Source organism: Solanum lycopersicum, chromosome 12, assembly GCF_036512215.1.
Source record: "Solanum lycopersicum chromosome 12, SLM_r2.1".
NCBI classification, from domain to species: Eukaryota; Viridiplantae; Streptophyta; class Magnoliopsida; order Solanales; family Solanaceae; genus Solanum; species Solanum lycopersicum.
Genome location: NC_090811.1, coordinates 16,043,062 through 16,068,763, shown reverse-complemented (window position 1 = coordinate 16,068,763; position 25,702 = coordinate 16,043,062). Strand labels below are relative to the sequence as shown.

General features: G+C 36.0%; 2 protein-coding genes across 41 annotated transcripts in view; one reads left to right on the top strand and one right to left on the bottom strand.

Moving 5' to 3' along the window:
- The first annotated feature begins 312 nt into the window (after positions 1-312).
- LOC101251448 (uncharacterized) overlaps positions 313-25,702 on the top strand; it is a 30,481-nt gene continuing 5,091 nt past the window's right edge. For 9 of the 40 annotated variants that reach the window (XM_026028590.2, XM_010315734.4, XM_010315733.4 and 6 more), the window contains exons 1-11: positions 313-1,656; positions 1,737-1,859; positions 12,822-12,963; positions 13,032-13,252; positions 13,331-13,389; positions 13,565-13,659; positions 16,484-16,586; positions 16,728-16,822; positions 16,932-16,994; positions 24,780-24,855; positions 24,969-25,077. In XM_026028590.2, coding sequence (XP_025884375.1) covers positions 1,269-1,656; positions 1,737-1,859; positions 12,822-12,963; positions 13,032-13,252; positions 13,331-13,389; positions 13,565-13,659; positions 16,484-16,586; positions 16,728-16,822; positions 16,932-16,994; positions 24,780-24,855; positions 24,969-25,077 — 1,474 coding nt within the window. In that variant the 5' untranslated portion in view covers positions 313-1,268. The remainder of the gene's footprint in view (positions 1,657-1,736; positions 1,860-12,821; positions 12,964-13,031; positions 13,253-13,330; positions 13,390-13,564; positions 13,660-16,483; positions 16,587-16,727; positions 16,823-16,931; positions 16,995-24,779; positions 24,856-24,968; positions 25,078-25,702) is intronic. The other 31 variants (XM_069292730.1, XM_069292719.1, XM_010315729.4 and 28 more) reach the window with 14 other exon arrangements.
- On the bottom strand, positions 4,540-5,714 carry LOC109119178 (uncharacterized). The gene is made up of 3 exons (XM_069292407.1): positions 5,420-5,714; positions 5,172-5,290; positions 4,540-5,091 (listed from the first exon to the last, which is right to left on the bottom strand). The coding sequence occupies exons 1-3, from the start codon at positions 5,712-5,714 to the stop codon at positions 4,639-4,641; spliced, it is 867 nt and encodes a 288-aa protein (XP_069148508.1). The 3' UTR covers positions 4,540-4,638.

Genomic DNA, 25,702 nt, shown 5'->3' with positions numbered 1-25,702 from the left:
TATACACATGCAAGTACATATATTTCGTCCTATACACTTATAATTATACAATAAAAATACTTCCCTACCCAGTTTCTTTTGCCTTTCTCTCTTTTTCGTTTTATACAATTTTCAAATTGTATCTAATCTCGTTCTCGTTTTATACGATTCGATTCAATTGTATATTCCTTGTCAAGTCTTTTTGTCTTTCTCTCTTTCTCATTTTATACAAATTCAAATTGTATATAATCGTTCTATACACTTATAATTATACAATTCATTTTATACACTTCATTTTTATACAGTTCTCTACCAAGTGTCTTTCTCTTTCTTGTTTTATACAATTTGCTTTTCAATTGTGTATGTATAGTGAATTATACAATTTTTATGTTTACTATGTAGCGCAATTGTGTAAACTTCTCTATAACATACAAATATAAATTTTTTATTTGTTTTATATGAAATTTGTCTTTTTTTTCTAACCATTTCCCAGGCCCAATTCTCAACCAACCGAGCCCAATCCAAACTCCAAAAAGACCCACAACAATACAATACAATACAAACATACGTACGCGTACAACCAAACACACTCCGTAGGCCCGTACTCTGTCTCCTCCTTCGCAAAGCAAATCAGACACGAATGAACCCAGGTGCGACCGGAACCCAGTGACTTTGCAGCTGCGTCGTCTTCTCCCTCTATCCCCTACCCTCTCCGTACCAGAAGATTCTCGAATCGGGACAGGTGGAGCAATTTCACAGCTTCTTCGTATTACTCACGAGTCAAACGATCCTCCATTCAATTCTTTTCGAATTAGTACGATTCCAGAATTTTCAGGGTTCGCAGATTGATTTGGAGCACTATTTTTCTCATAATCTCAGGCCTATATAAACTAAAGAAAAGGCTTCTGGACCTGAACTTTTCTGATCCAGGAAGCTTAGCTGAACTTTTCATTCTCTAGTTGATTCGGAGTTTTCCTTTCAGCAAAGTGGAATCGCTTTTTTTGCTAGCAGTAATATTTATGTCTTAAATCTCTTCTCTAAAAAAGATTAAATCAGTATCCAGGTCACTCGACTGTGCGGCAGGGGTTTTCACACAGGAAATGTTAGTTTTTATGGGGATATAACATGAACATCCCTAGTTTAAGTATTATGTTGATAAATTGTGGATAGTTAAGATGGGTTATTAACTCTTGTATGTGTGCGCCGAGTTTGTGGAGAAATTAGGGTTCGGCAGTGGTTATTGGTTCGTAGATTTTTTTTTTTGAATTAATAATCCATATAAGCTGAAGATGGAGAATATGGTGTATGCGGAGGAGCTTGTGAAGGAGTTTCTAGTATTCAGAGGCTTTACAAACACTCTGCAGGCTTTTGTCAAAGAGTTGGGAACTGATATTGGCAAAGGATTTCAAGTTGATAAGATATTAGATTTAGTTTTCTCCATTTATATCCCCAAATTCCAAGCTGAAAACCTCATTCAACTCCTGCGCTTTTTCAGCAACTGCTTTTCTTCTCACGAGACACATCTTATTTCTGTCATATCTGAGTTAGATATCTCTATTATACGGTATTATATTATTCATGCCATACAAGCTGGAAGAAAGGATAAAGTCATAGAGTTGTTTGACATACATGGCACTGAATTGCTGCAAAAAGACCAACATTGGGCATCCTGGTTTGGTTGGTATCATCTGTCTCTTCTTATTTATCTCTTAAAATTAAATGATGAAATTTTCTTGACGTCTAATCATTTCATGCAGCAATTCCATATATTAAAGCTCCTCAATCCGAACCCAAGTTCCGGGTATACTTTTCCAAGGAGTGGTCCAATGCATTGCATCTATCTTTTAGAAATTTTCTCACCAAGATGTTTAATGGCACTCATATCCTTAACTATATATTCTCTCATTTTATTTGTTCTTGTTATCGTTTAAATATTCTTGCTTTCAATCATGCAAATTAATTTCAAGCAGTTGCTCTATAAGTGAGATTATTTATGCTTCTTTGGTGTTTAGAGGAGACCATCTTTTACATTTAGTTTCTGGTGCTTTACTTCCAGGCATATGGGAAACAAAGATGCTAAGACCTTTACAAATTTTGTTGAGGGAATCAGTTTATAGTAAAAGAAGATAAATGTCTATATGTCTCCTATGAAGACGAATTATATGTTTGAAGGTATGTAATGTTTTCTTGAAAAAAATGTGCCAATAAGATTGTAGTAAAAGCAAATACACATTGCTTTTCACCATATGATAATAAGTTAAATGTAAATAATGAGAAAAGAATGAGATATTTGAAATGAATTACTTGATTATTGCCTCAAGCATGTTGTGGTTCAAATATTGTTTACACCTAAAGAGGAACAAAATGTAATCCTAAAAGGGAGGAAAGTATTTCCTATTTGTAGTTACACAATTATAAGAATTCTTACCCTTTTCCTTTTTTAAAAAGAATGGGCTCTTCTAAATGTTTAACATTTTCTTAATTCTTAACACTCCCCCTCAAGTTGGGGCATACACATTTTATGCTCTTGACTTGCCTCAAATATACTCAATTCTGGAGCAGTGGATTGACTTTGTAAGTATATTTGCCAATTGGATCATTCAAGTTGATAAAACTTGTAGTAATGCACCCCAACTCTTGTCGGATGAAATAACAAATTTTTTCTATTTACTTCATTCTCTCATGAAACACTAAGCTAAAAACGTTTGTATTGCAACCTGATTGCCATAGATCAGTTGCATTAGTGCAAAATCCTTAAAAAAGTTGCTTTAGTCATATAAGGCCATATGTAGCCGACATCACTGCTTGATAATCTGCGTTTGCAATTGATCTAGCTATTGCGTGTTTTGCTTTTCCAAGATGTCGATTTTCTCTAATAAAAACATACTTTTCCTTTAGTAGATAATCTATCTTAAGAAGATCCTGCTTAGTTTGCATTGAAGTTTCCAATGTATTTGTTTTGCTCTTATCCTCATATAATAAGCCTTGTCCAAGTTAACTTTGCTATACCTAAGATTGTGAGTTGAAGCATTTCGTGACTGTCGCGAGGAGCTTGGAGAAATTGGCTAATAACACTGATAAAAATGAGATGTCTCGTCATGATTGTAATATAATTGAGCTTCTCAACTAATCTTTGATTATGATTAGGATTCTATAAGGCTTCCGCTGGCTAGGATGGAACTTAACATTTGATTCCATTACAGCATCAATAGGTTTGCAATTTAATGGGCTAGTGTTTTCCATAATGTTCTAATCATACCTCTTAAAATGAAAATCCTAGTGTTGAATAATGCCAATGCTTATTCATCTATTAAGATTTTTAATTTAAGGATTTCGAAGTGACTAATTAGATACTATTTAGGTTGAGTGATGCCTTCATCATTGCCTTTATGAAAATGTCATGAGTGTAAACAATCAAGAGTATGCTACTCTGATTTTTCCATTATGAGGATGTTTATAGAATATAGAGTGGTCAACTTCTGTTTGAAGCATGCCAAACTCTTGATCATTAGTGCTAAACAACCACAAATGACTAATCCTTAAAGTTAAGTGGAATCCTTCTACGAACTTTTTTATAAACCTTGTGTAAAATGCTTGCCCATAACCCAACTTATAAAGTCATTACATAGTTAAGGATTGATGATTTACCCACTCAGTGACTTTGGCACTCAACTTTCTCACAGAAGGGCCCTTGACAAAAAAAGATTACTTTGTTGTGAATGCAATTTGAACTATTGATTTACATTATTGGAAATTACTATTAGGTTTACGATGAATCGATTGCTCAATCTAGTTGGTGTTCGAGGTCGTCTAGAGTAGACTTGAAGAGGAATAGGGGATGAGCTGTAATGGGAAGAGTTGGTGCATGAAGAATCATGGAGATGACATTTTGATTTAGCTAATTTGATTGACGATGACAACGTTACCATTATTAAAAAAAATTGATTGACGATGATGTTACACATTGTATTGGAGTGAGGTGGATGAAATGGTGGCTTACATCCGGTGTCTATTGAGATAAGAATGTACCACCAAGACGTCAAGGTATGTTTTATAAAGTGGTTATACTACTATGTGGTATAGTGTTGGTTGGTCAAGAACTCAAACTTCCCAAAGATGATAGTTGAAGAAATGAAAATGTTGAGATAGATGTGTGGGCATAATAGGAGAGATACTCGAGACAAGGTGAGAGTGGCTGCTATGGTTGACAACATGAAAGAAGCAAGGGTAAGATGGTTCAGGTATGTAAAGAGATGCATAAATGCCCTAGTAAAGAGATGTGAGAGGTTGGGGTTTGTGAAGAGGTAGAGGTAGATTGAAGAAGCCTTGAGAGAGGTGATTAAACAAGAAATGACATACAACAACTTACCGAGGACATGACCCTAGATCAGTGTTGTGGACGGCGAGAGGCGACAAAAGGCGACAAGGGCCTGCCTCGCCACGCGGCGAGGCGAGCGGCGAGGCGCTTGCCTTTTTGAATAAAGGCGCCAATTAATACCAAAAATTAAAAATATTTAATTGCATATTTTATCCAAAGTCTTAATAGCAATCAATAACACATATTAGCAAATATTCAATTCAAAAACCAATAGAATGTCTAAAACTTTAAAGACCAAACAATTCAAATTTCAAAATACAATAAACCAAAACTTTAAAAGTCTATTCTTCTTCAAAATTATCCAACTCTTGAAGATCAAAATCTTCTACATCATTATATTGCTCTTCATCTTCTTCCTCCTCGTATTCTTCATCAATTAGTGTCCGAGTCCTACTTGAAGATGAACTTAAAGATGTACTTTCTACTCCTTTGCCCTTGTCAAGTACTGTTGATCTTGAAGAAAGTCCCCTAAGATGATAGATACTCTCGTCCGCTCCAATTGCCGTAGCAACACTACCCCAAGTAAGATCATCATCCTCATATACTAGTTCATCATCTTGATCTTCGGGGCATCCAACTAACCATTCGTTGGAATCATCTATGTTATCCAAGCGAATTGGATCAATAAGATCACGAGCATCATAACAACGACGTTTCAATGTTCTATTGTACTTAATGTACACTAGATCATTGAGACGCGATAGTGTAAGCCTATTCCTCTTTTTGGAATGAATCTGTGCATAAGTTATTGATATTAACTAGTTGATATTGATAATAATATAATATGAAAAATAAGATATAAATTTTTACTTACGTGTTCAAACACACTCCAATTTCGCTCACATCCAGATGAACTACAAGTTAGGCTTAACACTTTCATGGCAAACTTTTGCAAGTTTGGTGTTTCACTACCAAATAGTGACCACCATTCAACTATAATAAAATAAATTTAAAGGTTAGTGACTATAAGTAAGTCAAATAATATAAGTAAGAATGTAAGATCTAAATCAACCCACTTAACCGGTGACCTTGTGTCTCTAGCTCTTTTAGCCGGACCACAACCAAATAGTCCATCCGCCATTTTGTACTTAGGAAGCTCAGCGATTAGTGCATCTTGTATTGTTGTATCACGGACCAACTTCTCAACACATGCATAATACTCGGTCCACAAACTCTGTAATAAAGTTCCCTCTTCTTCAGCTTTATAATATAATCCTGGGTTCAAAACATGGCCTGCAGCATGCAAAGGCCGATGGAGTTGTTCTGACCACCTTGCATCAATAATTTGAAACACTTTCTCATAATGCTTCTGAACTCCACGAAAACCATGTACAATAGCTTCTTTGGCTCTATCCATTGCCTCATAAATATAACCCATTGGTGGTTTTTTCTCCCCATCCACCAAACGAAGCACTTTTGTCAAAGGGCTACAAACTGTAAGTGCCCGAACAGCATCATTCCAAAAGTGGATAGAAATAAGAAGATTGGCAACTTCTTTCCCCGAAGTTTCCTTTGCAAATTTGCTTGAATTTCATTCGGTTGAGAGGACTAAAGTTTTCAAGTTTTTTCTTTGAATGTACATAGCTCTCAAAGTTAAGAATGCCGTTGCAAATCTTGTCTTGGCCGGTTTCACCAAATTTCTTTCTTTGGTGAATTTTCTCATCAAGTTTAACAACAATGGCCTTTGACTAATGTAAGAATGGATTCTGATGGCCTTCTTAAAAACTGTTATAGAAAGATTAAATTAAATTAATTAGTAGCTAATGAATTATTGAGTATTGACTATAAAGAAACTTAATAAAGTTAAAGGATAGGTTGATTACCGGAAGCATATGGCTTAACCTTGAATATGTCACCAAATATCAAGTTGATGCAATGAGCGGCACATGGAGTCCAATAAATGTGTGGATACGCACCCATTATCATACTTCCCGCTTTGACATTCTCACTAGCATTATCGGTGACAATTTGTACCACATTTTCCGGTCCAATTCTTTCGATAGTGCTTTCAAATAACTTGTACATTTTGGGGGAATCGGTAGATTCATTGGTAGCATCAACCGAACCAAGAAATACACTACCGATTGGAGAATTCACCAAAATATTGATGATCATTTTGCCATTTCGTGCCGTCCATTTGTCCATCATAATGGAACAACCAAACTTTGTCCATTGCACTTTATGCTCCTCAACAATTTTTTCTACTTTATCCACCTCTTTTTTAAGGTGAGTGACTCTAACTTCATGGAATGTAGGAGGCTTCATTCCGGGGCCATGTTGTCCAACCGCCTCAATAAATTTATCGAATGATTTGTGATTGACTCAATTAAAAGGGAGCCCGGCATCATACATCCAAATTGCAAAAGCACTTACCGCACGCTCTCTTAGAATTTTCTTTGTTTCTTCGATTCCTCCTCCTTTATCTAAGCCTCCTTTTTGTGTTGATTTTTGTGAAAAATAGAGGTTCAAAGGTCCTTTCGTCACACTCCGTCCGGTGGATGAACCTCCACTAGAAGATATCCTTTGAGTTTTGGAGGGAGGCCTCATTTCCGCATAATCATCCATTTCATCAAGATCATCAATATCAACAAATTCTTCCGGTTGCCTCATTTGAAATTTGGGATTATTAGCTATTTTGTTTTGCATATAAGCCCTTATTTCTTCTCTAATTTCCGACGGACAAGCGGCACATTGTTTAACATTTTTGAAACCACCCACTAAATGTTGTTTGTGTCGCGTTATTCCACCATTGAAAGTATTCCCACAAAAGATACAAGTGACCGAATCTTTCGTCGCTCCTTGAGTGCCATAATTCCATCCAATGTCCCTCTTTTTGCTAGCATCCGCCATTGATTATCAAATTCAATTAATTCGCTGTTTAGGAATATTGGAATAAATAATTAGGTCTAAGGAAAATAATTTTTTAAAAAAATTAACACTTACTGAGTCCTCACTGCCTGAGTCCTCACTGCTGCTTACGCAGCTTACCAAAATAAAAAAAAATGAAGAAGAAAGAACAGAAAAAATACGAACAGAAGAAGAAGAAGAACAGAGACGCGACATTACCTGAAAACAGAGAGTCGCGAGGTCGCCGGCGAGGGAGAAGAGACGCGACACGGCGACAGCGAGGGAGAGCGAGGAAGCAGAGACGCGACAGCGAGGGAGCAGCGAGGGCCGGCGAGGGACAGCGAGGGCCGGCGAGGGAGAAGAGAAGAGTCAATCGATCGATCGATCGAGAGAGAGTCGCGAGTTTCAGAAATTTTTGAAAGTAAAAAAAAAACCCTAATTTTGACTAATATTATTAAGTCAAAATTTTTTTAATCAAAAAGGTGGCGCCTTTCTCTCGCCATTTCAGCGCCATTATCGCCAGAGCCTCGCCTTTTTCTCCTCGCCTCGCCTCGCCAGTGAATGGCGAGGCACCCTCGCCTCGCCTCGCCTCTCGCCTTTGGCGACGAAGCGAGCGTCTTTCACAACACTGCCCTAGATAAATGGATATAGAGGTCGAGGATCAGGGTAGAAGGTTAGTAAAAGAGTTGAACATTGTCTAGTTTTTCTTATAAGTATTATTATTATTATTATTATTACTATTATTATTATTATTATTAAGAAGCCCGACATTGATAAAGGGATGAGAATTTGGTCTCCTTGTACGTACTTGGACAAACCTCCCCTCATGAGCTAACTTTTGAAGTTGAGTTAGGCCCAGATGTCATATCTTAACATGGTATTAGAGCCAGGCCTATCCTAATTTGTTGTTCACCGTTATTGGGCCCCATTTAGAAGTGTTCATGCTCCAGTTGAGTCTGGGCATGCGGGGAGTGTTAAGAAGTCCCATATCGGTGGCATGTAATTCATCTCCTTATATGGACTTGGACAAACCTCCCTCATGAGCTAACTTTTGGGGTTGAGTTATGCCCAGGTGTCGGTCATATCTTAACAATTATTACTCTCCTGTTATCTTATTCTTTAGTTTTTCTTTATTTATTTTTTCCTTTGCCTTTTTATCATCTTATTTGTTGTTACTACTCTCTCTGATAAGATTTCAAATGAGGACATCTAGGTCAAGGTAGAGTGGCTTCAGTCGAGGACAAAATGTAGATACAAGACTGGAATGGTCTAGGCATGTTAAAAAAAGATGTCCAGATGTATTGTGGAGTTGTGAGACAATGCTTATGGATGGTTTTGTGAGAGGTAGAGATAGACCAAAGACAACTTGGGATAGGTAATAGACAAGATATGATGCCGCTTCCGCTTACTAAGGACATGGCCTTAGGTAAGAGGTTGTGGAGGACACGAATTGGGGTCGAGGGCTAGTACATAGTAGTGCGTTGTCTTGTTATCTGCCCATACTAGTAGTTGTAGTATTGCTCTTGTAATTTGTGGTCCTTTGATTTCTATTAATTTTTGTTGTCTTGTCCTTTGACTATCATATTATGTTGTGTAGTTAGTCCTGTTACCTAAGTTGCATGTACCCTTCACTTTTGATGCCGCATTCGTCTCAGATTCTTCAAAAATACACTACTTTTGGCGAATCCGACACATACCTGTTGACATTTTTAAGAGTCTGAGCAACATAGCCTGTTACTATCGGCTATTTTGTGAACTTTTTCTGCTTTGTTTTTTGGACTGCTTTGGACTTCTTTTTTGAGCCGAGGGTCTAGTGGGAACAATCTCTCTACCCAAATAGAGGTAAGGTCTGCCTACCCTCTACCTTTCCCAAACCTCACTGTGTGGGATTATACTAGGTATATTGTTGTTATTGCTACTTTCATCATGATTTTTTCACTATAGTATTTGTGAGATATATAGGAAAACAATATTATTGAATTTTGTATCTACATAATTACATAGACCCTACTTATAAACACTACATTACAATCCTTTATTAAGTAGGATATTATTTACCATTCTTATTCCTATTCCTATTACATTCGTATGCTTATTCCTATTCTATATAGGATTGTATATATCTATTCCAATTATTGACACTCCCCCTTAAGCTGGTGCATACAAGTCACATGTACCTAACTTGTTACAAATATAATTAATACAAAGACTGATGAGGAGCTTGTTGGTATATGTGCAGGTTGATCACTCGACTTCACAAAATTGACCGTCAATTTCAATGTTCTTTTTCGAAATACTAGATTTAATGTATAATGTTAGTGAATCTCAATGTGCTTGGCCTTCTTATGAAATAAATAATAGATCAGATGTAGTTCCTCCAAAAAAAAAAATTAGATTTGATGTATAATGTCGATAAAATACATTGTGATAAGTTCGTTGAGAAAACTGTTCCTGATTATAGAGTGACTTACCCAACCGACGTATAAGTGCAGTAGACTCTCCCTAAGCAACAAAATCAGGTGCTTGCTCCATATAGACTTCTTCATTGAGATCATTATGGAGAAAAATGTTCTTAGCGTCCAATTGATTAGAATGTCACAGTCTATGAAATAAAGTTATATGGGTAGGGTCAGAATAATGACACAACCCATCAGAGAAAAAGAATTTTATAAGAAGGGTCAGATTAATGGCAAGACTCTTTTGAGAAGGAGAAATTATATGTGTAGGGTCAGAATGATGACACAAACCTATGCAAGTCAGATTGATGAGTCATCGGAAAGGTGAATTGAACTACCCAAATAAATATGAGGAGTCATCAAAAAGACACACAGTACCATGCAACTCAAATGTGAGAAAGCAGTTAAAAAAAGTCCACGGTACTACAAAAATTAAATGAGAAAAGTAGTCTCCAGACATGCACGGTGCTATGCAAATCATATCAAAATAAAAGTAGTCACAGGAAATATGACACTATGCTACAAAAATTAATTATGAAAATGTAGTCATCGGAAGGATGGACGGTGCTACACATAAGATATGAGAAACTAGTCATCGGAATGATGGCACAGTTCTACACAAATAATATATGAGAAAGCAGTCACTTGAATGATGCATAGTGCTATACAAATTAATTATGAAAAAAGTAGTCACTAGAAAGATAGCATGGTGCTACACAATTATATATGAAAATAATAGTTAATGGAAAGATTGCATGATGCTTCACAAATTACATATGAAAAAAGTAGTCACCAAAAAGATAATACAGTCCTACACATATTTTAGATATATGAAAGTAGTCACGAAAAGATACACGATGACCCAACTATTGCTAATATAATCATTAGCCATACGAGTGACATATATGGGTAATGATCGCCGTCGGCAATAGGAACTCGTTGACTCTCTGCCAAGATTGTAGAGGCTCTGATACCATGTGTGAAATATAGGAGCAAAATATAATCATTAGCCATACGGGTGGCATATGTGGATGATGGCCGCTTTCCGACAATAGAAACTCTTTGGTTCTCTACCAAGATCGTAGAGGCTTTGATACCATGTGAGAAATGTAGAAAAAAATATTATTGAGTTGTATCTACATTATTATGAATATAGAGACCCTATTTGTAAACACTACAATAGAATTCTTTATCAAGTAGGATACTATTTTCTATTCCTATTCCTATGGTCATGCCTAATTCTAAATAGGATTGTTTATATTTATTCCAATTCTAACAGTATTCTTTTCTTATTACATCTTTGAAATGGTTTATTTGTCTTGAGGGCCTATCCGAACCAACCTCTCTACCTTCACAAGGTAGGGTTAAGGTTAGTGTACACACCACCCTCCGACAACACTTGTGGAATTACATTTGGTATATTGTTATTGTTTGTGAAAAGTGCGGAATGTCTCGAAAGATACTTATGTGTAACCGTTTGGGGTGGCGTAGTGGTTTGGACTAAGACTTCCATGTTGGAGGTCACAAGTTTGAAATCCCTTGCCAGCCAAAGCAAGGGGTTTGCCTTCTGGGTCGAGCTCGTTGTACCAGGGTAAAGTTTCAATTTCTCGAGACAACTTAATGATTGGGAGCTAGCTAGACTAACTGAAATTTTGAAAGCTCTTGATCATTTCAAGGGGACAGCAGATGAGGAAGAAATACAGGAGGCACAGTCTAGGCCAGTTTACAGTGTATTCAACATATACTAGACTTAATCATCCTGATCAGCAAGCTCATTTGCAGAGTTGGAAATCAGTATGGAAAGTGAAACATCAATCTAAAGTGACCTATTATGTGTAGTTAGTTGTCAGAAATGCTTGCCTAACATAAGAAATATAAAGGGAAGGGGGATGCAATTGTGTTGAAGGTGCTATCCATGTTGAAAGGAGGCAGAAAGCTATTGTCATTTGTCACTTATTTATACATTGTGTGGTTTCTAGAGTCCTCTGGAACCCTTTTTTGAGTATGAAAGGCCTGTCATGGATCATGCCTAGGACTAGAGGGGAACTGCCTTCTTGTTGGAATTTTCTGGTGGACTAATTGGACAAAATAAATGGTAGAAGATTATTCCAAGTGGACCATATGAAAGGAAAGAAACATCAGTTGTTCTGTAGGAACATCAACTCCTTACAAAAGATTAGTATGAACTGTCTTTTTTGTTTCGATTTTGGTGCAAGGAAGATTTTGACCAGGATATTGATTCACTGGTAGATATCATAGCATCCTTGTAGTAGGTGGTAGAAAATATCATGCTATTGTTGTTTTTTTGTCTATGGCTTTAGCAGTCTTTGTGCTACACTTGTACACTGCTGTTTCCGTTCTAAAAAAACTGTATATGCACAAAATGAAGTGTAAGATACCTTGTGAAGACAGAATGATATAGGTGAAGAATGTTTTTATCATGCATTTTGTCACTGTATACTAACTTTCTTGATAGAAACATCAAAGAGAGTATGAATTTCAAAAAGACTTGAATGATAAAAAATAACTACGGGCACCCCGGTGCACTAAACTCCTGCTATGCGCATAGTTCGGGGAAGGGATGGACCACAGGGTCTATTGTACACTGTATTACCCTGCATTTCTACAAGAGACTGTTTCCGCATCTCAAACCCATGACTCTTTGCCACATAACAAGAACTCTACCTTTTACAAGGTACCCCCCTTCTAAGATAGAAAATAACTAAGTTCTATTTTTTAAGAAGAAATAACTAAGTGCACCGAGAACCATTATCAACAAAGATGACGAAAAAATGTAAGCCTAAAGTAGAGCTGACATGATTTTTACCACATATATCTGAATGGACAAATTCAAATGGAGATGGAGCTCCATTGCTTGTTCTTTCCGAAAGAGGAATGATTGTGTTCCCATATTTAACAATGTCCTAATTCTTAATACTAAAAAATTTGTTTGAGAGGTATTTATTGTTAAGTCAGGGATTGTGTAACTCCTTGTTTGGTCTATTTGGACTTGGTTGTTTAAGGAATTAGTTTCACTCGACCTGATGCATGTCCTTGATTATAGATGGTATTATGTGCTTGCAGATGATTTCTTTTTAGTTGTCACCCATTAGTTTTCTTTACCAGTGTGCCTCCATTGAGTTTCTCCTTAACTATATCACGTATCCCTGCATTAATGAAGATTAGTTCTGAAAGGAATATGGTGAGTCGCCTCAAAGGAGACATCAAGCAGCTTAATTTCAAACTTGCGCAACTTCAAGTGTCTTTGGAGGAGAAAGAGACTCAGCTGCATCAGTTAAGGAGGTGACAGCTGTTACAATTTGTTCTTCCTGAAAATTTTGAAGTCTACTAATTGCATTATTTGATCTCAGTAGTTCTTTATTAGCAACGGAAGTCATTGTTGGGACTGACAGCTCATCAAATCTTCTTGCTGGTTCTGGGGAACCCACAGTTTTCGTACCAGCGTCATCTCATGTTAATTGTGTCTCTGCAAGTGCACAAGCTGGTGAAAGAGAACCTAAACACAGTGAGGATATCAAGCCTGATGATACTCAAGTTTCAACTTCTAAAATTAGTAATCACAGTGGTCAGAGTGAGAGAAGTGATGCCTTCTTCTTCTTCTTCTTATGATTCTGATTTTGAGATGAGCTATTCTGTGATGTTTCAACAGACACTGAAAATGATGCACAACGAGAAGAAGAATTCCCTGAAGTGAGAGTGGACTTCCAGGTAGACTCTTAATTAGCCTGAGTTTTCAGTTTTTCTTTCCCTAATTACTTCAGCATCTCCTGTCTTAATTTTCTGTTCATGCTCACCATAAAGTCATAGACATAAAATCTATAATTGTTCTTCCGTTAGGAACTGAGGTGGGGTTTATTGATTGTTCTGCAATAATATTTTGCAGGAGACATTCTTAGGCCACACAAGTCCAATAAGTCGTTGCCGTTTTTCTGCTACTGGGGACAATGTTGCTAGTGCTTCTGTGGATGGAACAGTCAGGTATATTCTCCTGGCTGACATGCATTCTCGTACAAATGTTTCTGAAAAATTGCTTTTTTTTTTAATCTTAAAAAAAAGGTTACTGAAACATGACAAAATTTTGTGTAGTAACATATCCACAGAGTTAAAGAAAGTTGGAGTTTGAAGTATTGTGTCATTTTGATTTAATTTTGTAATAATGCATTTCTGGAAAATAATAAATAATACGTCCTTACCTCACAATTCATGCAAAGTCTATACAAAAATTTACTATACAATTTCATCCTCCATGTATACAATAATACACCATGAAGCAACAGAAGAGGAGACTTCCATTCTCAAAAAAATAGTTCTTCCTTGTTTACTCCTTATTGCAGCCATCTGGATGAAGTCCAAACTCTATGGCTCTTTGCCTTGTTCTGGTAAATCCCAAGGAGAAGTTATTGATCTGGAAAATGGTGAAATTCCGTAATTACATTGCTCGGCTGAGCTTTTCTAATGGTATCCTGCATCTGCCATGCTGTATTACTCTTTCCTGCAGCATATGTATGACTATAATAGAATCACATTCTAGTATGATGCCAGTAAAACCATTCTCTATATACCAGTCCAAGCCAAAAAGAACTGGTTTTACATCAGTTATGTTGCTACTGCCTCTTCCCAAACACAATAAAATGCTATGTTCATGAATCGTTGTCCCTAGATATCCTCCTGCACCAGATAATCCTTCCATGTTTCTGTTATCATCTGTCTTGATTTTAAACCAAGTATCAGGGGGCCTTTGTCCATTTCACAATTGCACATTCAGTTATAGGATCAAGTCCAATAATTTCTTCATAAATTCTGTTCCGACTAGAATCCATTGTACTGCTCTGCTCCTTGTCATATTTAAGTATGGAATTAAAAAGTTGATGAGTAATATAGGATATTTAAATTGATGGAACAGAGGGAGAAGGAGGATTACCTTTAGTAGGTAAGGTAAATATTACCAAACCTTCATTCTAAAAAGAAGAAGAAAAAAGAATGTGTTACCAAACAACTATGGATGTTTTCACATGAAGACTAAGTCATGTGAAAAATGATGATTCAGGAAAATATAGGGGTAGTTGATAAAGTGATCCTGTGAGGGTATCACCACCTCATATGAAACTAGTGTGTGGTAAGGAATTGTGAAGGATTAAAGAGAAGTTATTTAACTTCATTACTTTTGCACTCGTTAATAGTAGATGTCTTATTTTGGTTGGATATTTTGTGTGGTGGTACAACTCCTAAAATTCTATAACACTATAAAGCTGAATAAGATGTCAAGGAAGGAGATGAAGTATTGTGTGACTTCTCTGAACTTCTCTTTCAGAAATTGGTCAAAAGTCCCACTACATATTGAGGGGATTAATTGAACTGTTTCCTATCAAAGATCTACTGATGTAAACAGTATGGGGAGGTTGATAGATTGCTAAGGGAAACTATGGGGAGGCTAAGACTTTAACTTGTTTCATCTTCTTTCGTTTCATGACTTCTTTGTTATACAAGACCTTAGTACAGGAAGGATAATTAGGAAAGGGCATGAGTCAGATGGACATTATTATCTTAGTTTTCACAAGTCCACTACAGTTTGTTCAATCTTTGACTCTCCAGGATTAATCTACAGACGATTGGGACACCCTAGTTTATCCAAACTTCACATTATAGTACCTAGCTTATCCAAATTATCTTAGTTAGATTGCGAGTCATGTCAATTGGGGAAGCACACCCGAGTCCTAATAATCATGCAGAGTCTCTTTTTCATTTAGTTCATTTTGATACTTGGGGTCCTAGTACAATTAGTTCAACATTGAGTTTTAAGTAATTTATTACTTTCATTAATGATTACTCAAGGTGTTGCACTTGGATTTAAACCCTGCAATATAAGAAATTCCATTTTCCCATATCTATTGAAAAGTACGGTCAGATCAGCAAGAGAATTTCTCCCCTAGAGAGTGAATTTCAGAAACGGCTAAAAATAACAACGTTGAAAAATGTGCCTGAGAGCATTTTTAAACTCTTTGCTGAATACTTGCTGAATAAAGTGCCAATTCCTTCTCCATGTTAATTGACAGGGATCTTCCTAGAATAATTCAAGGTTATGATCAGTGTATCAAAGGCGAAAAGCGCAAAAAAGCTCTAAGGTCCGTGAGGGCTTTTAACGCAAACAAAGCGTGGGCTTTAATGAAAAAAGGCGCAAAGGGGAAAAGAAAATACGCACACACACACACACATATATGGTCCAAGACTAATAATTATTAACATGAATGACAAATAAATGACCAAAGAAATTGGGAAAAAATTTATGATAAAGTGAATTATCAATTATTTAGTGTCACTTCTTCATACGAGGCTCATTGGCAAGGAAACATCTTCCTTAGAACCTTGATGATGACACTGAAACGCACATAAAGCAAGGCGAAGCGTTCCACACGTTTTGAACCTCGCTTCAGGGCTTAAGCACACCTTTGATAACACTTATGATTAGCCGTGGGATGAAAAAGCTGGAGGCTACAATAAAGAACTATGCAAGTATACTTGTCATTGTACTTTTTGGCTAATTTAGAGAGAGATTAATAGAATTTTCAAGGTTGAACAAAATTCTATGAGGAAATTTAAGAGCTCCATTGTTTTTCATTTGATTTTTTCTCTGGGATCAATAAGGAAATAGTATAGAAATATATGATTAGATTCTGCGGGGTTTGATGTATATCCACACTCTGTAAAGTGACACCATCTTGGTGTAATGTCATTGGAACTTTTTGACTTGCCAAAAAATTATGCGATCCTGATCTTGTATTGATATTAATGTATTCTGATGAAGGATATGGACATATGACTCATCAGCACCAACATCAAGAAATGCAACCATCTATTGTGGGGCAGAGATCATGTCACTTGAGTGGGAGTGCAAATCTGACCGACTGGTATAGACACTATCGATATAGTAGACATACATTATTAGGTTCCATGGTTCTTGTTTCTTTTTCATGTTAATTGGTATATTTGCTAGCTTCATTACTGGATTAGTCTAAAGCTTCTGGAACTAATGTTCATCTTGAGAAAAGCTTCTCATAGGCACAGCTGATGGAGGAATCAAAGCATGGAATGTCGATGCTAAACGTGTTGTTTGTGATCTTAGTTGCACAGAAGCATTCCCAAGGTTCTTCACACTCATGGGATCTACTTTCTTCTTTCTGAAAAAATGAAATACTTGGACACCGTCTTACTTGTTATTTTATCCTTCTCGTTTCATGTTTTCCCGGATACAGCGTGTTGGATTTAAAATGCAGCCCTGTGGAGCCAATTTTCGTATCTGCTGCTGCTTCGAGATGGTAACTTGTACTTCTAGCTTTCTCTTGTATTTTCTCCATGTACTTTTTGATCTAAAGCTCTATCTATTATCTTGATGTCCTGATATGTATAAGTTATAACTTAAGAATGTATAACTTTGATGTCCTACTATGGTGAAGTTGTAGCTTAGCATTTTTTGTTACAATTCCTTTGCTTTAAGCAATTTTAGAGAAATAGTTGTGAACCGAAAATTCTTATATTAATAACTAGTATGTGCAGGCTACAGTTCTCGGTATCTAGTTTTCTTTGTTTAGGTCCATCTAATTTTAATACTAATAAATAGTTCATCTTTAAGAAGTGTTGGGGTTCTTCAAATCTCACACTTATCCCTACATGGGTATACATATCCCTAACAAGATTAAAAGTATTTCCTGGGCATGCAATCATGGCTTCAATGTCCATTTTATAGGAGCCAATCATGAATTGTTGTTGTAGAAGCAGAGGAGAAAGTGAATCTCAATGCACAAGAATCATATAAATTGACCAGATTCGAAGGTTTGTCTCACGTCCTGAGCCTAGATTCTTAGTGTGGCTAGCATCTGATGGCATTGCTGGCCTAGGTTCTCAACTACATATCTAGGGATGCCACTGGGTAACAACCACAAAGAACTAAAAATATGGGATGTAATTGTGGAGAAGACTGAGAAAAAGTTAGCCACCTGGAAGACACAATACCCATCTTTGGAGGAAGAATAACAATGATCAATTCTGTCTTAGATGCTCTCCCTACTTATGTATGTCTCTTTTTCCCTTACCTGCTAAAGCGGAAGATAAATTAGATAAACTAAGGAGAGATTTTTTTTGGTTGGGAAACAAGGAAGGGAAGAGCACTCACTTGGTCAAATGAAAAATTGCTCAACTAAGCAAGAAATTGGAGGTCTTGGCATTAAGAATGTAGGTCTGCAAAATAGGGAGTTTACTGTCAAAATGGCTATGGAGGTTTGGTAAAGAGGGGTAGGGTCTGTGGAAGGATGTTATCGTTAGCAAGTATGGACAAACTGATTCATTGACCTCCAACATCGTGATCAGGGATCAAAGGTGAAGCCCAGGGATCATGTGTAAGCTTAATAATGTGAAGGTTTATGATCATGTGAATTGGAAGTTTCTTCTCAACATTTTGAAACAAATGGTGTTTGGAGAAAAATGGTTGAAGTGGATAGAATTTTGTATTAAAATTGCTAGGTTCTCTATTTTGGTGAATGGAGAACCTATTGGTTTTTTTCCCTCAGAAAGAGGACTAAGACAAGGTGATCCTTTTTCCCCTTTCCTTTTCATTTCTGAGGACTAAGACAAGGTGATCCTTTTTCCCCTTTCCTTTTCATTTTAGCTATGGAAGGTCTAAATAGTACGGTGAGGGTAGCCACTCAAAAGAACTGGCTAAAAGGTTTGAAGGTGGGCAACCAAGCTGGAGTAGATGTACAGATTTGCCATCTTCTCTATGCAGATGATACTATGATCTTTTGAGAGGCCAAGGAAGAGCAGGTTTGTTTCATCAGGATAATCCTAATAGTTCTTGAGGCAGTGTCGGGGCTTTCTGTGAATTGGAGGAAGAGTAGTATGTTCCAAGTTAAAGATGTATCTAATATTCAGTGCCTGGCAAATATTTTGAGCTGCAAAATAGAGAAATTGCCGACTACATACCTGGGGATGCCATTGGGTAACACCCACAAAGAGTTAGAGATATGGGATGGAGTAGTGGAGAAGACAAAAAAAAATTAGCCACCTGGAAGACACAATATCCTTCCTTCGGAGGAAGAATTACATTGATCAATGCAGTCCTGGATGCCCTATCAACTTATGTTATGTCCCTTTTCCCCCTACTTGCGAAAGTGGAGGAGAGATTGGATAAATTGAGGAGGAAGTTCCTGTGGTTGGGTAACAAGGAAGGAAAAGGTATTCACCTGGTCAAATGGCAAATTGTACAACTTAGTAAGAAAGCTGGTGGGCTGGGTGTTAAGAACTTGGGCCTGCAAAACATGTCTTTTATCAAAATGGTTGTGGAGGTTTGGTAAAGAGGATCATCCTCTTTGGAAGGATGTTATCATCAGCAAATACGCACAGACTGAGCAATGGACAACCAACACTGTGACTAACACTTATGGTGACTCAGTTTGGAGAACCATCAGAAATTTGTGGCCTAAATTGTCCGGGAGCATAGGTTATCTATTCTGGAAAGACAAATGGATCGGCCAGAACTCCCTCATGGAGGATTTTCCATATTTATTTTCTTTCTGTGACAATCCTGAAGTTGCGGAGACCTGAACTAACCAAGGATGGAATATCATCTTTAGGAGGCTTCTAAATGACTGGGAGATTGAGAGTGTGGCCAGCCTACTGCAAAGGTTGTATGATTTCTCTAGTTTAAATTCCAGCCCTGATAGCAGTGTTGTGAAAAGCGCGCTTCAAAGCGAGGCGACCCTTATGCGCTTTTTTATCTTGAGGCGAGGGATCTGAAAAAAGCTCTCGCTTCAGATGAAGAAGCGAGAAGCGACTCTAAGGCAAAAGCGCAATAAAGCGCGCTTTTCATAAAAAAAGCGACAATTAGGGTTTTTAAAAAAATTAGTTTTTTTTTAAAAATAATCTGAAATATAACCTTCTCTCTCCTCACGACTATTCTTTCACGACTCTTTCCCTTCTTTCTCTCCTCGCGACTCTTCTTTCACAATACTTCTTTCCCTTCTTTCTCTCCTGACGATCTCGACTGAGGCTGCCTCTCTCTTCAACCTTGACCGCGACTGCAAGTAACTTTTTGTTCATCTCTTTTTTAGCTAATGTTTATTAGTTCATCTCTATGAGTTTCTTTTCTCCTGAAATATACAATCTTCGCCTGTTCTTCATGTCTTCATCTTTTGAGTTTCGACTACTATAGTTTTTTCTTCTTTTTCTCTTCTTTTCTTCATCTCTGCTGCCTGCTCTGTTTCTAAATACTGACTGCTGCTGCCTCTTTTTTTTTTTCAATTCTTTTGCTTTTTTTTTAAATTTTGTGATCTGTCTAGCAGCCTTGTTGAAGAATAGGAGTTTGAATCTTTGTGATTTAATTATGTTTTTGATTTTTTGCTTTATATGTTATGACTTATGAGTATTTTGGCCTATGTAATTTCTTTCAATCTAAGACTATATTACCTCTATTTAGTTATTTAATATTTTTTTATTTTTATACTAAATGTCGCTTTTTTTTAAAAAAAGCGTGCGCTTCGCTTCACGCTTCTCGCTTCTGTGAAGCAAGCCCTCGTCGCTTTTTTCAGCTTCTCGCTTCCCAAAACACTGCTTGATACAATCAGACGGAGACACGATAGGGATGGAGAATTTTCAGTTGGAAGATTGTACAAAAGAAATCTGATCTCACAACCTGGGAACATCCCTGGACCTTGGAAAAAAATATGGAAATCTAATATCCCTACCAAGATTAAGGGTTTCACATGGAAGGTATGTAGAAGAGCATATCTCACTCAGGAGGAACTGAAAAAGAGAGGTTTTGAGATTGTCTGATGATGCTTCTTTTGCAAGGAAAAGGAGGAAATAAATAGCCATTTGTTCCACCATTGTAGAGTGACTTCTCAGGTGTGGTATATGTTTCTTAATCTCATCCAAAAACCATGGGTGATGCCTGAGCATACGACAGATCTTCTAACCTGCTGGATGAGAAGAGATGGGAATAAAAAACAGAAAAATTGGTGGAGCCTAGTTCCTTCTTGCATATGGTGGTCAGTCTGGAAGGAAAGAAACAATAGATGTTTTGAGAATATTACTAATCCAATGCAGAAAGTAAAAGAAAAATGCATTTAATACTTTATATCTTTGGTGTAAAGAAGAGGGTATAGATGAGGTAGAACAACTAGTAGACTTCTTAGGCTATCTGTAATTACGATTACTTGCATTGTAATTTTTTTGATGGTTGACAACATACCCACATTGCTGAGGAATATAACTTTACCTTGCTAAAAAAAACATTGTGACCATCACCTATTGGGTCTCAGTTTTGATGTCTATCAGAAACTTATGGCCAAAACTAGCTGGTAACATATGCCACAAGGGGGGTGAGGCGACTAGGATCCTTTTTTTGGAAAAACAAGTTGGATAGGACAGAAATCCCTCATGGAGGACTTTGCAGATTTGTACTCGTTTTGTAACAACCTTGAGATGTAGTCTCAACAAGGGCGGAATATAACCTTTAGGAGGCTCTTAAATGACTGGGAAGTGGTAGAGTGGTCGAGTTACTGCAAAGGTTGGAAGATATTCCGGGACTCAACACTAATCGTGATGCAATCATATGGAAACGTGATAGCGATGAGGAATTTTCTGTTGGAAGAATGTACTAAAGAGACCTGGCAACGCATCCGGTGGCATTTTTGGACCTTGGAAACAAATCTGGAAGTCCAGCACTCCAACTAATATAGTGTTTCACATGGTCGGTGTGCAGAAAAGCATGCCTGACTCGGGAGAGATTGAAAAAATAGGATTTCAGATTGTTTGGTACTTCTTCTGCCATGAAAAGAAAGAAACAAACAACCATTAGTTCCTTCACTGAAAAGTGACGGCCCAGATATGGTATATGTTTCAAAGCCTTATCCAAGATCCTTGGGTGGTTCCTTAGTATACTTGCAGACCTACTAAGCTGTTGGATGAGAAGAGGGCGAAGTAAAACACAGGAAGGATGGTGGAATCTAGTTCCATCTTGAATATGGTGGTCTATTTGGAAGGAAAGTAACAATACATGTTTTAAGAATCTTACTAACCCAATGCAGAAAGTAAAAGAAAGCTGCATTAATACTCTATATTTTTGGTGTAAGAAGAGGGTATATATGAAGTAGATCAGTTAGTAGATTTCCTAGGCTCTTTGCAATCATGACTACTTTGCCTTGGAATTTTTTGTTTGGTTGCCAGCAGACCCTCATTGCTGATGAACACAACTTTACCGTTCTCAAAAAAGAACTCTTGAAAATCCAACCTTCCTACCCACAACAGGCTTTTTTTGTAAGACTAATGTATCAAATCCATAAAGGGAACATTGGAGAGTCAAGCGGAACTCGAAAGTCATTTTCCACCCTATGCAAAAATTATATCAAAGAGCAACATAAAACATTAAGACGACTACTTAGAAACTGGTTGTATCTCCTGTAGATGAAGTTGGAGTATTTATAGTTTTATCAATGGGAACTCTTCAAATTCTTTAGCTTGAAGCTAAAAAAGAGAAGCGGTTTAGAAATGCTTGGACTTCCACCTAGTAACTCACTGCAAGTTATTTCATTCAACTTAAATTTATTTTTATCTTCCATTACGTCTTTAAAGCACGTTTGAATACTTCAAAATTGATTATCTAATTAGTTATTGGGATATATATTTTTACATTTGTACATAAAAAAAGAGTAGAAATAGTATTTAGTGAAGGGTAAAATGGTAATCCAATTTTGAGCTTAGGAGCTTCCCACTTTTATATATACTAGTTTCTGAGGACGTGCTTCGCACGTGTGTTTCATATGAATTTTTATAGATACGTTAGAATGACTAAAATCTCATGAAAATATATATGTAAATTATAATGAATCATAAAATGTATCATTTACAAAATTCAAAGACTTACGGCAATAAAACATTCATAGAAAACTAAATTAAGAAGTCTAAAAGAGTGAAAAAAACGACAAAAAGAAATTGAATATTTAAGAAAAAATACAATATAGACATTATTCTTAGTGTCTGTTTGGCTCAGCTTAAAAGCTGGTCAAACTGACTTAAAAGTTGGTTTTTGACTTATTTAGCTGTTTGGCCATACTCAAAATAACTTGTTTTAAGTTTAAAAAAACTTATTTTAAGCCAAAAGTTAAAAGTTGTGGTAGGGGTGCTTTTTTTTTTTTAGCTTATAAGCTGTTTTAAGTTGCCACATTTTTATCTTTTTGCCCTTAATATTTTTATACAATCTCCAAATAACGCACATAACCCTAACATCTCTTTCTTCCATTTTTCCCTTTTCACGTTTGGCATAGCAACTTCAGCACTTTTATCCAAACGCATAACTGCTTATTTTAAAAATAAGTTTCAGCACATTCAAAAGTACTTTTTTAAAGCTGCTTTTATTAACCCCATCCAAATGGGCCCTTATAAGATTGATGTATATATAGATGAAAATATAAGTACAAAATTAGTACATAACTCTCTTAGTTTTTATCGACTCTTTTCATATCCTATCAAAATTCAAGAGTCTTCATCATCAATTTTTACTATAGAATAAAAATAATAGCCTAATAATCTTGATAGGGGTTTCATGAGATAAAGAAGTTGAATTGATATAAATAGAATAGAAGGAATACCAAAAGATATCTTAAAGTTTTAGTTTAAATGTTTGGAGGTTATGAATATGAATAGATGAGAGTTATGAATATTAAGAGTATAAAAGTTAAATAAGTAATTAGAAAATAATGATAAATAAATGAAGAATATGGGAAAAAAATTAAAGTTAGCAAACCATGTAAAAAGAACAACTAAAGTTCTTATTATGTAATTAAGCATTAATGAATTTAAATTTGTGAAGCTAGAGTCATTCTTTAATAATAATCAAGAGGACATTATCAATGTGCGTCTCCATTTTGTAGATTTGCACCCTTTAAATTATTAAATTTCGTTATTTATCATAAAGGATAATACTTTATTCACATCAATTTTATTATTCATGAGAGGGGGGGGGGGGGTTAAGGAAAAAGTTATAAGAAGAGGGAAAGAAAAGAAATTTAGGAAAAGATTTTAAAAAAATTTATAACTATTATATATATATAGATTATAGATGATAAATATTAATAAATTAGATATTTAATCAGGAATTAATCTTAGGAAGTCTAAAAGTCATTAACATTTAATTAAATTTATACAATCAAATATTTAAATATTTTATAATAATTGAATTTATAGAAAGGGTAAAATCGTAATTCAACTTTCAACTTTTTTGTTCATGCTTTTAGTAATATATGATATATATATATATATATATATATATATATATATATGATTCTTCAAGTTCATTAGTATTGTGGTTTTGCTTACTTTGGTTATCTATCTATATATATATATATATATGTTGGTATATATATAAATATATATATATATGTGTGTGTGATATGATATGGTGATTATGCTATTTGATTCTTCAAGTTCACTAGTATTGTGGTTTTCCTTCAAAGTTTCATAGTCTTTCAACTCATTATGACCTGTTATGTGAAACGATATTCTTGATCTGTGGGTCTATCGAAAACAACTTGTCTACCTCAGAAAAGTAGGGGTAAGGGGTAAGGTGTGTGTACACCCCACCCTCCCTAGACCTCACTTGTGGGACTGTACTTTCTTTAATTTAATTTTATCATGGTAAGTTGCAACTCATTTAGACCTTTTGTGTAAAATGATTTTCTTGAGCCGAGGGTCTAATAAAAAACAACCTCTCTATGCCACAAAGGTAGTGGTAAGGGTGTGTATGCATCCCACCCTTCTAGAACCCACCTGTGAGAATATACTTTCTTTAATCTCTTTTTACATCATAGCTTCTACTCTTGGAACTCATTCAAATCTCTCTTGTAAAATGCTTTTCTTGAGCCGAGGGTCTGTCGAAAACAACCTCTCCACTCCACTAAGGTAGGGAAAGGTGTGTGCACACCCCACCATCCCTAGACCCCACTTGTGGGACTGTATTAGGAATGTTGTTAAATGAGAGTTTTGACATGCTTAATTACGAAGTATATAGTTCTTGTTTGCCTCAAAAGCGATCCTAAATTGCAGTTTTGTAGGCCTGGTTTGAGTGACATTGGTAAATTGGGCTATGCTTCTTTAACTGTCTGGAATATGAGGACATGGAAAGCTATGGTATGTGATTATATTGGGTCCCGATTGTATCCAAGTGCTGAATTTACAACACTCTTTCTTTTCCTTACTTCATAAGGATTCTCAAACCTAACCCTGTTCAAACTTTATTGAAGACAGTCCTGCCTCTTGGTGAAGATCCACCTCCAATTACTTCAGTATGCTTCAATCACAATGGAAAACTTTTAGCAGCTGCAGCTACTGATGGAATGATACACATGTTTGGTATCCTTGTCTGAACTTGTGAACATAGTCTGTAGCCGTGTTCTCTTATTCCTTGCATTAGAAACTTTTATATTTATTTCCATATTCTGTATCTATTTCTCTCTCTCTCTCTCTATATATATATACTAGTTTTGGCCCACGTGCAACATCAAACCATGTACTACTCAATTTTTAAAAATAATGTGAATGTTATTAAATAAAAAAATTGAGTAAACAATTATAAAATAAATGATAAAGTAGAAGTTCCTAAGAATTTTGGATGTTAACTTTCTTATGAGTATTGAAAGTTCCCCATAGTGCATTACTTTGTTATTATAGTATTGTTGGAGTTTTTATCTTTAATATAACTAGTAAAATTACTCGCGCTTTGGGCTGGAATTTAATATCACAGAATATATAAAATAAACTTAAAACCTTTCGGTCACTAAAACTAAATAATGTATTATCTTACATAAAAGATTAAGTCACAACCCTTTGGAACTGCCACTCCCATCAATGTGAAAAAGTGTCTACTTTTAATATATTATAGAATAGAACAAAAAATAAATATATATAATATAAAATACAGAATATATGCTAAAACAAGTGTTTCATGTTAGAATATTCTCGTAACTTAACATTTAAG

Bases quoted from the DNA above. Each gene is read 5' to 3' on its own strand.
- LOC109119178 (XM_069292407.1), bottom strand. From the start codon at position 5,714: ATGGATAGAGCCAAAGAAGCTATTGTACATGGTTTTCGTGGAGTTCAG. The intron at 5,291-5,419 runs GTTGTGGTCCGG...ATTTTATTATAG, and splicing joins AATGGCGGATGGACTATTTG to TTGAATGGTGGTCACTATTT. The intron at 5,092-5,171 runs GTAAGTAAAAAT...ACTTATGCACAG, and splicing joins ATTGGAGTGTGTTTGAACAC to ATTCATTCCAAAAAGAGGAA.